The sequence below is a fragment of the Manduca sexta genome, chromosome 2 (genome assembly GCF_014839805.1).
Source record: "Manduca sexta isolate Smith_Timp_Sample1 chromosome 2, JHU_Msex_v1.0, whole genome shotgun sequence".
Lineage (NCBI taxonomy): Eukaryota > Metazoa > Arthropoda > Insecta > Lepidoptera > Sphingidae > Manduca > Manduca sexta.
In genome coordinates, this window is record NC_051116.1 from 5,463,823 (window position 1) to 5,477,561 (window position 13,739).

The 13,739-nt window shown below is 48.8% G+C and overlaps 1 protein-coding gene across 1 annotated transcript; it reads right to left on the reverse strand.

Moving 5' to 3' along the window:
- Positions 1–4,165: 4,165 nt before the first annotated feature.
- Positions 4,166–7,162, reverse strand: LOC119188793. The gene is made up of 4 exons (XM_037436657.1): positions 5,936–7,162; positions 5,473–5,757; positions 4,780–5,172; positions 4,166–4,504 (listed from the first exon to the last, which is right to left on the reverse strand). Exons 1-4 carry the CDS (start codon positions 7,160–7,162, stop codon positions 4,166–4,168), a joined length of 2,244 nt encoding a protein of 747 aa, XP_037292554.1.
- Between the last annotated feature and the right edge of the window lie 6,577 nt (positions 7,163–13,739).

The window sequence follows — 13,739 nt, forward strand, 5'->3', positions numbered from 1 at the left end:
CGCTTTATAAACAGGTATTGTGTATTCGTTTATTGATTTATGTCACTAAAGAATTGATGAGTACTGTCGAATACAAAATATTAATAATAAAACTAGTAAGTTATTTATATTATTATGCTAACAATACATATTTTTAAGATATGTGTATAAATGGAATAAAAGTAATTTTAAAAGCAAAGGAAATAATTAAACAAAATATATAAATTTTTATAATTTTTTTTCAAATAATAAGTATTGGGCTTTGCAAATTGCTCAATTACCATCCATTTAAGACTTACCTATCTTAATAATATGATAGCGAAACTGTTATGATTTTTTGAGTTTTGTATATAAAGAGTGGACGCAAAAACCGCTGAACGAATTTTGATAAAATTTGGTACACAGACAGAGCATATCCTAGATTAACTCATAGACTTACAAAAGTAGGTATAAATGAGCCTCGAAACGTCTTAAACAAAAATGAAGCCGTAATAAACACCTACTAATTGACAAGGGTATATTGGCTTCCATTTTTAAAACTGGCTTAAAACCTCTTTAAAGTCTATTCTCATCTGACATATCAACTTCATACACCCTATTTTTGCATATTCAGCATCAATACTCTTTATACTTTTCTCAACAATTATACCTGTCTAAGTGCATCCGTAGAACTTACTAAGTGGCAAGATGAGACTTAAGTCATAAGTTTCCAGCGATTGTTAAAATAAACCTTAACCTGTAAGGTTTATGAATGGTTATTAAATTACGAGCATTGACGTATATTCTACCTATAAGAATCGAAGTCTTTGAGACGCCGGGAGTCAAATAAAAAACCGTGATAAAATACGCAAATTAGTTTTATTTCGATGTTATTCGCGTAAAAATAAGAAATTATTAAACCTTTTATTCTCAACACCTAATGGGGCATACATCACATGTTATTTTGACACAACGTTACTAAATGAAATCACAAACCTTACATGAAAATAGCACTTTAGTCACCCACAAAAGAAGCTCAAAAATAGAACAAATTCAAAAATCAGAAAAAAAAAAAAATTATTATATAAAAATGAATCCCTATTTCCCTTGGTCACGCCATCACGCGTGAACGGCTGGATCGATTTCACTATTTTTTTTTGTTGTGTTTGTTATTGTCTGGAGAAGGATCTTATGAAATAAAAAATTAAGGAAGTTGAGCGGAAAGTTAGAAAATTTAAGAAAAGTTAATTTCAGCGAATGACAGAATACGCGCTGCAAATTCATAGTTAAGACGGGACAACGTCTGTCGGGTCAGCTAGTAACATTATAATATACCTATTTAGACAATAATTGGAACCCTCATACAGCTCCCTACACTACACATGAACTGTTCTACCGCCTCTTACAAATATATGTCGCATCCGGTCCATTAGTACGGAATTGGTACACAAACGTCATAGTGACGTGTACGGAGCCTTGGCTGGTGGGAGTGGATAGTGCTTATACAGGGTCATTTTGACATTGCGTTACTAAATGAAACCACATACTCGTCTTCACCTTTGCTGACATTGTGCTAAAAATCATCATTAATAACGAATATTTTCACCAAAAATCCTGGTTTTAGTTTAATGTTTTTTTATCATTTTGTAGTTTAATGCGAATATGGCGTGTATGTGAGTATATTTATGACTGAAAGTAGAATGTTGCTGCAACGAATTCTTTTAGAGTAGTAGTAGTGGCCTTAGGGCGCGTAAAATTATAATATTTTGTATTAATATTTATTTTGTTCGAAACTTACACTTTTTTTTTTACATCTACAGCTTTTTTTGAGGGCGTGTCAGACTTTTACCGACTAAGAACCTACGGTGTTCCCATCCTTTGCCTATGTGCCTAGGTCCAAGATCCGGTGGCATTGAGACCTAGGCAGGCACCGGCCCTAAAGGGCCCCGCAAATTACTCTGACACTGCTCTTCGAGGCGCGCGTGGAACACTACGCGCCGAACACACGGGCCGTTGGGGTGTTTCGGGCGACGGGCTACCCAATGCTCGTCACCCGACGGTCCGCGCCTACGGAGGCCGACGATCCTCAGCAGACGTTCGACGCCCGCGTCTTGTGCGTCTGCCGTGGCGGATGGGACGTTGGGCGCTTTGGCGCCGTATCCGCTCCGCCACCTCCTTTGCGAGCATCACGTCCTCGCAGAAGGAGGTGACTGCGTCCCACTCTCTCTCGCCCCGGAGCATGGCTTCTACCAGGCCCCGACGCGAGAGGTCTCCGCCACCGATGGCCGTTGTGAGAACACGGCGGGGCTCAGCCCAAGCTGGGCACACCTCCACCGTATGCTCCACCGTGTCCTCCGGCCGATCCGCACAGTAAAAACACGCGGGCGTATCCTCCACCCGGATCCGATACAGGTACCTGCCGAAGCAGCCGTGACCGGTCAGTACCTGCGTCGTCCGGAATGAGAGGACGCCGTGACGTCTCGTCAGCCACACCTCGAAGAGGGACTTACCGCCGCTATCGTGGCGTGCCCAGCCAAGGGTTGCGACAGTCGTTGTCGCCATTCCGCCATGAGGTTCTGCCGGAGCTCCGTCCGCCGCGCGGCAATTTGTCGCGGTAGCGGAGCTACGCCCCGGCTATGCGCCTCCCCGCGCCACACATACAGTGACGCAAGGACCTTCGCCTCGAGACCCCATGGCGGTAGTCCGGCAAGGAGGCCCGCCGCCTCGCAGGAGATCGTGCGGTATCCCCGTATCAGCCGTATGGCCATCGCTCTTTGTGGCGCGTTCAGAAAGCGGCCTTGCCGCCGCGCCACAGCTGCGGACCATACGGGGGCACCGTACAGGGCCATGGACCGCACGACTCCTGCGTAGAGCCGCCGGCAGGGAGCATTGGCCCCCCAGGTTTGGCAAAAGACGCCGCATTATGCAGGTGAATTTTACCAACCTGGGAGCCAAAAGGCGGATGTGCTCCTTGAAGTTCCACCGGCTGTCGAGGACGAGTCCCAGGTACTTCATCGTCGACCCGACGCCGATGTGAACCCCTCCTGCCGTGATCTGGAGACCCGGAGGTGGCGCGTTCCCCCGGCCATGAAAGCACATGGCCTCGGATTTGTGCAGCGCCACCTCGAGTCCCAGTTGCCGGATTCTCTCAACGACTGTCGCAACCCCAATTGTAGCCGCGTCGACCGCCGCCTGATGCGACCCCCCGTGAGCCAAAACTAGCGTGTCGTCAGCGTAGCATACCACGCTGACGCCGCTCGGGAGGTCGGTGCGCAGCACCCAGTCGTATCCGATGTTCCACAAGAGGGGCCCCAGAACCGAACCCTGCGGAACACCGCACGACATCTCGCGCCTGATCCATTCCCCTTGGCGACCGGGGTAAATGACGGCCCTATCCGTCAAGTAGGCCCCGACAACGCGACGGAGGTAGGCCGGCACCCGGTGATACCGGAGTGCCTCCCTGATACAACTCCAGGGCAGGGTATTAAAGGCATTGGCGATGTCAAGCGACACTGCCAAGACGACCCTACCCCGGGAAACAGCATCCCCCGTCGCGAGAGACCTCACGCGCATGATGGCATCCACAGTAGAGCGCCCTCTGCGGAAGCCAAATTGGCTGTCCGCAAGATCCGGCCCAACCCTCGTCAGGTGCTCGACGAGGCGGTCTGAAATAACTCTTTCGAAGAGCTTGCCCACCTCGTCGAGCAGGACGATGGGCCGGTATGCGGACGGACTGTCCGCGGGGCGCCCATGCTTCGCGATGGTACCAGTTTCCCCGTCTTCCAACGAAGTGGAAACTGGCCCCTCTCCAAACATGCCGTGAGGAACCTCTGAAGTCGAGGCCCGAGATCCCCCAAGGCCAGGACCCAGGCTTTTCCAGGCAAGCCGTCGGGCCCTGGGGCGGTGTTCTTGGCCTTCATCTTGGCCACCGCCACCCTCAAGTCTACCCCGGTCACCGCGGGAACAGTGACGTCGTCGTCGTGGTCCATGCCGGGCGCCGCCGAAGGCGGAGCCATGGGCGGAGGAGCGTGCTCCCCTAGTGCAGGGAACAGAGCGCCAACGACGCCCTCGACCAGTTCCTGCCGGAGACTCTGCGTCAGTGGGGGCGCCCAGATGCGGAGCTTGCTCCGCACCATTTTGTAAGGACGTCCCCACGGGTCTGCGTCAAGAGACTCCAGCAACTCCTGGTGGGCGCGATTCTTAGACTCTAGAATCGCGCCCGAGAGAGCGTCTTTGCGTCTCTGTACCCCTGGTATAGCTCCGCCTCTCGTGCCACCGCATCCACAGGCCGGATGCGGATTTGGCGGTACCTGGTGTACCGGCGTCGCGCGGCATAGCACGCCGCCTGGAGCGATGCCAGCTCCCGCGACCACCAGTACACCTTGCGCCGCGCTTGGCTTCGGCGGACTCGGGGCATTGCCGAGTCGCAGACAGAGGACATAGCCTCCCGGAACCAGTCGGCCTCGTTATTCACATCGTCCGGCCTGACCGGTGCTTGCACCCAGGACTGGACGATGGAGGCTTCCAGGAGGAGCTCCCTGTCCAGCTGTCTCAACGCCCAACGTGGACCACTTGGGGCCCGTCAGACTGGCGCGCTCGAGGGATCGGTGGAGACGTCGAACCGGATATACCGGTGGTCCGACAGCGTCTCCACCGCCTCCATTACTCGCCAGTCGACAACACGCTGCGACAATGCGGGGCTGGCAAACGAAATGTCCACCACGGACTCACCCCGCATCCGCACACACGTGGCGACGGAACCCCTGTTGAGGACGTCCAGGCCAACCTCCAAGGCCCAGTCTCAACCATTCGCCCCCGTACATCCGTGTACCGGGAACCCCAAGCCTGGCTCTTGGCGTTGAAGTCCCCCAGCACGACGACGGGAAGCGAACCGTACTCGACGACGACGTCACTCAGCTCCCTGAGGGAGTTGTGGAACTCGGCGAGAGTTCGGCTCGGAGAGAAGTAGCACCCCACTACGACTATCCCTCCGAACCGAGCTGCGACACAACCCTGGCCCCTCTTCACCCGCTCGTGGGTCAGGGTACCGGCGGCGGCCGACGCGATGATGGCCACCGAGCCGCTCAGGTCCTCCACCCAGTCATTCCTGGGCGGGACAAAGTACGGCTCGGAGACCACGGCGATATTAATCGACCACCGCGCCATGCTCTGGAGCAAGAGATCCTGAGCTCTGGCGCAGTGGTTGATGTTCGCCTGGAGAAAGCGCAATGGGGCCATTAATGGCATTCCATTGCGCTCTCTCCAGAAGTAGCAGCGGCAGCGCTAGCGGGGAGCCGCGGCGGAAGCGGCAGTGGAGGCCGTGGGCCGGCGTTTGCCCCGGTATTGGCGGGAGCGGCGCAGGCTCTACTCCCCGCCCGGTGTTCGGCTGAGCTTGCCAACCGCCGCACAGGCTAAGCAGTGCGGCTTGTCGGCGGTGCACGAGCCGATTTTATGACCGGGCTGACCGCAGCGGAAGCACAACGCGCTGCGGTCGACCTCCGAGGTGCACCTTACCCCGACGTGATGTCCGGTCTGACATCGGTAACACCTCAGAGGCTGGGGCTCGAGCAGCTTAACCTGCGCCGACACCCAGCCCACCAAAAGCCTCCGGCCCTCAGCCACCACTTTGGCCGCCGTCACGGGGCAGCTGACCGTGATGGCCAGCATACCCGCATAGTCGGGACGTAGGGCTCCCGGCTTCAGCTCTTCAGCTGAGCATCCCGTGGTCCTGACAATGGCGGCCACCACTTCCTCCACCGTGACGGAGTCATCCAGACCCGATATGCGCAAGCTTACGCTCTTTACGGGTCTAGACACTCTAGCCTCGGCCGCATCAAACGCCGCCCGTAGCTTTGCAGCTAGGGCGTCCGCGACCGGGCCACTGCTGGCTCCCGGGAGCTCGAGTTTCAGGGCTCCGGTTGCGGTTACTCTTAACCGCAACCCCCAGCAATCCCAAAGCTCCGCGGGGTTGATTAACCCCTTTTGCCTTGGAAAGGAGGTCCGCGTACGTCACGCCCTTCTTTACCGCTTCCGGCTGCAGTGTGACGACTACAGCTGCGGACTTCGGGGCGCGAAGCATATTGGCGACGCTCTCTCCTTGGCGCGCTGCCGCTGCGCCTTCCGCCGCTCCGTGCGTCGGGTCTCTCTTTGGCCCCCACCACTGTCCAGCCGGCATCATCAGCAGGCAAGAGAGTAGGTGGGGAGCCGTCTCTGCCAGCTCCGCCGGCTTCGCCGCTCTCCGCGCAGCCTTCGCCTTTTTGGGCTTATCTGCTGCGAGCGTCCTCTGGGAGGCCGGAGGCGGAGGCGGCGGAGACGACGACGACGGCTTCGTCGGCCTCGTGGATGGCCCTGAGCTTTGGCTCGTCGGGCCGGACGTCCCCGGCGTGGGTTGCGGAGCCGCGGCGGCCGCGTAGGACGCAGCCTTCTTGGAGCCCGCCAGAGGTGGCCGGAGGACAATGCCCTCCAGAACCGCGAACCGGGCAGAGAGGGCACCGATCTCCTGGCGGATGCCCTCTCGTATCAGGCTCAGGAGTTGTTGCCTGTCCGCCGGCTGCACCGCACTCACCTCTGGAGGCGTCTCTACAGGACGAGAGGACTGAACGAGGGCTGAGGCCCGGCTGGACTTGAGTTCCGCGTTCTCCCTAGAGAGACGCTCAACCTCCGTCGTTAGCCGGGCGATATCGGCCCTCATCCCCTCGTTACCCGACTCGGGTTCCGACTCCAAGAAGGTGGCCGCTGCTGCCGCCATAATGGAGGCCGCGGCCTCTTGCGCAGCCTTCTCTTTCGAGGACCGCAATTTCTTTTGGCGGACACTCGCAATCGCCGCCATCACGACCTCCTCAAATTTGGCCCTTTTTCTTCTCGGCCTTTTGAGGTCGTGCGGCGATCGGGTGCCGCCCTCCTCGGCGAGCTTCCCGCTGTCCCTCGCTTCTTTGAGGGCCCGACCCTTCACCTTCGCTCCGCGAGACGCGGAGTGGGATCCGCCCCGTTTCCGGGGGAGCGACGCACGAAGCCTTTGCCCCGCCGCCCTCGGAGGACGTATCCCCGATCCTGCACCTGATCCGCTTCCGGAATGACTCCGCCGCTGCCGTCTTGATCTCCATAGATCTGGTGCCCGCGACTGAGCTCCATCCGCTAACCATGCTGGATGCTGAGTCAGAGTCTGACCCAGCACCCCGCGTTCGCTCTTCGGCCGCGACTTCATCACGCGGACGTTCCCCCACCTTGGGAGTTCGCCCGCGCGATTCCTCGGCGGACTGTTTGTCCCCTACGGGACGTGGGCCTCCTCGGCACCTATTGCTCCCGGCTCCTTCTTTTCTCCCTCCCCCCTGTGCGTCTTTTGGTTTTTATTGGTGATTCCATTTTTGTTCCCACGAGTAAAAACTTTGTGTACTGGCTCAAAATACTGTGGTTCGCACTAGCGACTAAATCAAGCTACCCATTAGCCAAGCTTACAACCCCCTCACGGTGCGCCGCCGCTTGGGGATTTGGGGTAATTTTTATAGAGGATTTCTTCCTCGCGGTCCAGGCAGTTAAGCCAGTGAACCCTCGAGTCCCCGTAGATCAAGTGTGTCTGACGCTTACGCCAGAGACACTTGATCATGTTTGGGGTTACGAGATTTGGCGGCGGCGAAAGAGGGACCACTCCCCCTTTCGCCAGCCCGGTGACAGGGTTAGTGAACACCGAGCCCGCTACTACTCCCTCGCTTACCCCTTATTTCAGGGGCAAGCGACCTCTACTGGTGCGGTCTCTGCGGCAGTAGTGCCGCAAGGACCGCATCGACCACGCCCACTCGACCACGTGGTCGTACTCCTCCCTGCCTCTCATCATGGACTCTGCTAGCGCAGAGCGCCATATGGGAGGCCATCAGGGGCTATCCCCCCAGCCCCACCCGGCAGAAAGTTAGCCACAGCCAACAATATCTCCTTTCCCGCCCCCCGCGGAGAGATTATTGACTGTGCCCAGGGTGCACCGGCCCGACGACTGACCTTCCCCCCGGACGTATCCATAAGGGACCGACAGCAATCGGACACGCGTGGAGGTTTTCTGCGTTGCACCCCTTTACATCTACAGCTCAAGTAACTTATTGTAAAGTGTTATTTCCAAGTAGATAAGTATGTGATTTCATTTAGTAAGGCGATGTTAAAAAGACACTATATAAGATTATTCACAAAATGGCGGGATTCAGTCTACTTACACTATTTGATAAGTTTGTTAAGCCTAGGAACTGCGCTGCTATGCCTGTGAAGTAAATAATTACCTAATAAATCGTTTTTCTTTCTTTCTTCTTTCTTTCTTTCTAATAATTATAAGTGTTAATTCTTGCCAGTTACTTGCTGTCCACAATGATCAAGAAAATAACGATCATTCGACATATAATTATTCAAAACCTCTTCAGCTTCCACATTAAACCACTCCGACCTCAATTAAAATGCCCTCTTATTGATACGGCATGTCTGTCCGTCCATCTGTTCGCCAACAATTATTCCAACCGTAACTGCTATTATTTTTATTGAACTCATTTATTTTTAATTTATTTTCAAAAAGGTTTGCTTCAGCTCCGAGTGTCGGTTTAAAAAGGTTTCTCTTTTGTGTTTTATTCTTGATTTGCGTAATTATAGCTTGACCAGATAAATAAAGGCCTGGCTATTTTGTATATAGAATGACCAGAGAATTAAAAAACCTCGCTATTTTATTGTAAAATGAAGAACTAATTTCTTGTATCGACAACGTTAACTTAAAGCATGTGGCGTTTCCAAAAAGGTTTTGGGTGATTTGGGGTGAAGGGATACAAGACCGACCGCTATTACAAGAGCTTGCTTTTCTTGTGATTGTTATACAAAGAGGTCGACGGTGTTATGTACCACACTCACTTCTTCTATCCCGAAGGGGTAGACAGAGGCGCGTCTAGTGCACCAAACTTTCCTATTGCCATCATCATCATCATCAGCCGCAGGATGTCCACTGCTGAACATGGGCCTCCCCCAAAATTTTCCAGATCGACCTATTGGAAGCGGCCCGCATTCAGCGACCTCCTACGACTTTTATGAGATCATCTGTCCACCTCGTGGACGTCTTACGCTGTGCTTACCAGTTCGTGGCCTCCACTCCAGAACCTTCTTGCACCATTGGCCATATCGCCATATCGAGTGAATTTTCTCCAGGCTCATACTGACCAGAAAACCTATAATTTTATCCGATATGAGATTCAAACCTGAGACCCTGGAGGGGTGCTGCAACGCGGACGCAATACAACCACATCACCAAGGCAGTAATTAAAGCTTGATTTATTGTTCATGTTCATTTAGCAATGTCAGTTTGTCGTTGATTTAACATGTCCCTACTCAACCTCGTGTAATTTTTAACCGACTTCAAAAATAGGAGGAGGTTATCACGTCGAGGTATATGTTTTTTGTATGTATTTATCTAGCTTTACTAGCAATTTTAATTAGGCATAGACTCTAAAATTAGTAATCAGTATATAAGTATACCTGTTATGTGATTTTTTTGAATGGTTTTTGAAGGCGGTTTAATGTTTTGTTAAAATTATATCCTCAAGAAGTACACGCTGGGACTTTGGTTTGCCTTTACACTTTAATCAGGCCGGCATAATTGTGTCGACTGACGATGTGTAATTTCTCGTCAGTCGACTCGATGTAGACTCTTCGACTACCATCAAATAAGTCAATTTGCCGTTTCTATAAAAAAAAAACTAAACTTCAAAAAGGTCTTTCTCGCGAAGGAAGCTGCAGATATCACCATGTTTACATATAACAAAAAAGAGCATAGCGATATAATGTTAGATTTATGAAGTAAACAAAAATATGGAAATGCATGGGAAATGCTCCCCAAAATCGGATATAGCAGAAAATATTCGTAATACATTTTTATAGAAAACCATCGCGATATCGGTTATTCAAATTATGCGTCCCAAAACCTTTCCTTGTCATCCCGTGTCATCCTGTTGTCCCGTACATTCACAAACAGAAGTGTTTTATTAAACGGCAGTATAATAAAAAAGGGTAAAACACGCTATAGTGATCATGAAAAGTCATAAATGTTCATTTAACTCATTAAAAATATTAAAAGTCTCAATTTAATTGACATCGCAATTTCCATTATAAGTTATAACTTAAAGCAGTTAACGCCATCTGTAGTTTCTTAAAAAAATATATTTATTTGAATATAAATAGTTTTTTTTAATTGCTTTGAATGATGAGACGAGCTTGCTGTTCGCCTGATGGTAAGCGATACGACCGCGAACAAACAGTAGAAACACCATCCAACACCTTGAACTACAAAGTATTGTTTGGTATTTCACTGCGCTCGCCATCCTGAGACATGAGATGTTAAGTATCATTTTGTCCAGTAGTTAAACTGGTTACAATGTCCAACCGGAACACAACGTGACTACACACTGATGCTTGGCGGCAGAAGTAGACGTTGCCGTGGTACCTACCCAGGCGGACTCTCACATATGAGAGACCTACCACCAGTAAAATATTTATTAATAGTTTTGCATACAACTGTACGAATTCAGATTCGCTAGCAACCCATGACTTCAAGTAGATCTCAGATTGAAGTGATTCATGTTTGGATGTGAAGTTCTACTCGCACCCACTCTGCCACTACTTTTGATATACTCCAAGAAGGTAAGGTCATGGAAATTATAATAATTGAATTATAAATACAATGATAGTTACTCATGGAGTTCTTATTATTGTTATTACTGGACATCGGATTGCATGCATTTTATGTGTGCATATGCAAACGTTGTTTGAAGGATATTGTAGCCAGTGTAACTACTGGATATAATAAGATTTAACATCTTATGTCTCAAGATGGCAAGCGCAGTGGAATACCAAACAATACTTTGTAATTTAAGTTGTTGGATGGTGTTTTTACTATTTATGGGCGGTCGTATTACTTACCATCAGGCGAATAGCAAGCTCATCTCGTCATTCAAAGCATTAAAAAAACTTTGATCTTTATAGTAACGCCTAGATGGCATGTCTAAGAATAAAGTGATTTCTAGCTTAGATAAGCGATATATCTCTAAGCTGTTATTCTTAATAATCTGTATCAGCTACGCCGTGTGTATGCATTTTATTTCCATTTCTAACGCTTTTCCCTTTTATTTCTTGGATTATGTAGCCATACACAGGTGTAGAGTCACAGATAGGTAGAGTGAGTTAAAAGTCTTTGAAATTTTTGAAGAGCTTAGAAAATGGAGTTTTTTTACTCCTGCCAGCTACTCCCATCCCTACCTTTTTTGTTTTTGTTGTAGTAACCTTTGTTGTGACCAATATTCTTTTAAATATGTTCTATTTGTAAATATTTGAATATTGTTGTTTGCCTAGTTACGTTTTTTCACTCTGAAATAAACACTCGTGTCAATAACACATCTTTTTACTTAATTTTATAAATAACTTAGAACACATACACCAATTACTTACAACAGTATTGGACCCCGCAGTCTATACCTGCTGTGCACGTTTAAAATATGCAATAACGCTATAGCGTTTGTAAAATTATTTCTTTATAAAATTAGGAAATTTTTGATTTGATATGAAAAAAAAAAATCATGATACATACTCTAATCAAAAGTGTGTTCAATAATAGGAAATTAATAGGCAATTCATATTTACCAGAGGAATTGTGAGGAGCATACCTGAGAAATTCTCCATAATAATTTCAAAGGTATGTGAAGTCTACCAACATGCTCTAGGCCAACGTGGTGACTGAGGCCTAATCCCTTTCATTAGTAGAGGAGGCCCGTGCCTAACAGTGGGATGGTATATAAAACACAATTTATATTATTATTGACTATACTGCTTCGTTGGCGAAGTTGCACAGCATGCGCGGTACGACAGCGGTCTGAGGTTCTGGGTTCGAATCTCGTGTCGGGAAAAGTGATATTTGGGTTTTTTGCTCAGTATCAGCCCAGAGTTTGGAATTTGTGCCCGATACGGCGATAGGCGCGCCCCCTATCACATCATGGGACGGAACTTGGCGAAAAGTGGGTGCCCTGGTTGCGCCTCCACATACCCCTTCGGGGATAAATGCGTGATGTGTGTTATTATTATTATTCACCGGAGCGGAACTGCGAGCAAAATCTAGTACAAAATAATTGGCTTGCGTTACGAAAATCGTAAATATCAATCTTAAGACGCTCCTTAAAACAGTAAACTCATGTTCCTACTTAGTATCGTTGTTTTCAGGTCTAATTAGGGGCCGTGAGGGCTCCCCAGTTTGTTGGGGGTTTTTTATTTGTTTTAAACGACATCGTTGGGGGAATTGTAGAATCTTGAGCGGTTTCGTTGCTTGTTTGCGGATGAAAATTGGGTGAAATTTTGTAAATGTAACTTCATTATTACGAGTGTAATTTGAGTGCGGTTTTGGGGTTAAGTATACAGTGTTTGTTATGTAAGTAGGTTATAATCTTGTGTTAAAATGTCTAAATTAATATAACGTATTTAATATTCCTAGCGGATAGCGGCGATAGCCTAGTTGGGTGTGGAACGGACTGCCGGGACGAATGTCCGTAGGTTCAAATCCCAAGGGCATACACCTCTGACTTTTCTAAAAAATCATGTGTGTATTCTTTGTGAATTTATCGTTCGCTTTAACGGTGAAGGAAAACATCGTGAGGAAACCTGCACATCTGAGAAGTTCTCTATAAGAATTTCGAAGGTTTGTGAAGTCTACCAATCCGCACTAGGTCAGCGTGGTGGACTAAGGCCTAATCCCTCTCAGTAGTAGAGGAGGCCCGTGCTCAGCAGTGGGCAAGTATATAATACAGGGCTGGTATTATTATTATTATTATTATTATATTTCTGACTGGGTGGAGAAGTTGTACTGCGTGCGAGGTGTCTCTGTGGTCTTGACTTCCAATCCTGGGTCGGGAAAAGTGATATTTTTTTATTTCACAAACAAGTTTTTATCTAGGTTAACAATTGTTTTAGGGACTCGGCCCGGCGGTCGCCTGAAGGTCAAGATCAAATGCGTGCGGCGCAACGCCGGGTCGTAAGGCACGGTGACCCCAACATAACCGCTCAGTTTTCCTTCACCGTTAAAGCGAACGATAAATTCACAAAGAATACATACATGATTTTGGAAAAGTCAGAGGTGTGTGCCCTTGGGATTTGAACCTGCGGACATTCGTCTTGGCAGTCCGTTCCACACCCAAGTAGGGTATCGCCGCTTTTTTAAGTCTTCAAGATGATATAAAAAACCGCGATAAAATCCGAAATATAGTTTAACTCGATGTCTATCGCATTCGCGTTATGTAACGCATTTTCAAGAGCCAATCGCCAAAACTACATAAAAATAAATGAATTACTCCAAAAACCATTAGTTTGTTCACTAATTAGGCTAAAAGGTTTACTCGCGGCATAAATATAGGGGATTTACGAGACCGACTCCAATAATTATAAATCTCATTCTGTTCTGAGTTCGCTTGAGGTCGAATTTCCGTGTGTTCCGACACTTTTGCTATACTATATGTCAGCCAGGGCCCTTATTCTGTATGACAGTGAAATCGCGTAACGCGGCCGTGTCATGTTATCTTCGAGAAATGTGTGTGGAATGGTATTCTGTAAGCCAAATTTCTATAGTACTAAACATGATGGGTTGTGTTACATGCTTGTTACGCACTGTCAAAATAACGTGCGGGATAGAGAATAAGGCCCCTGTTCGAAACTGGTATAGGGGCCGTTCAAGTATTACGTAACGCAATTTGGGGGGAGGGGGGGTTCTTGTAATATGTTACGATGCGTAA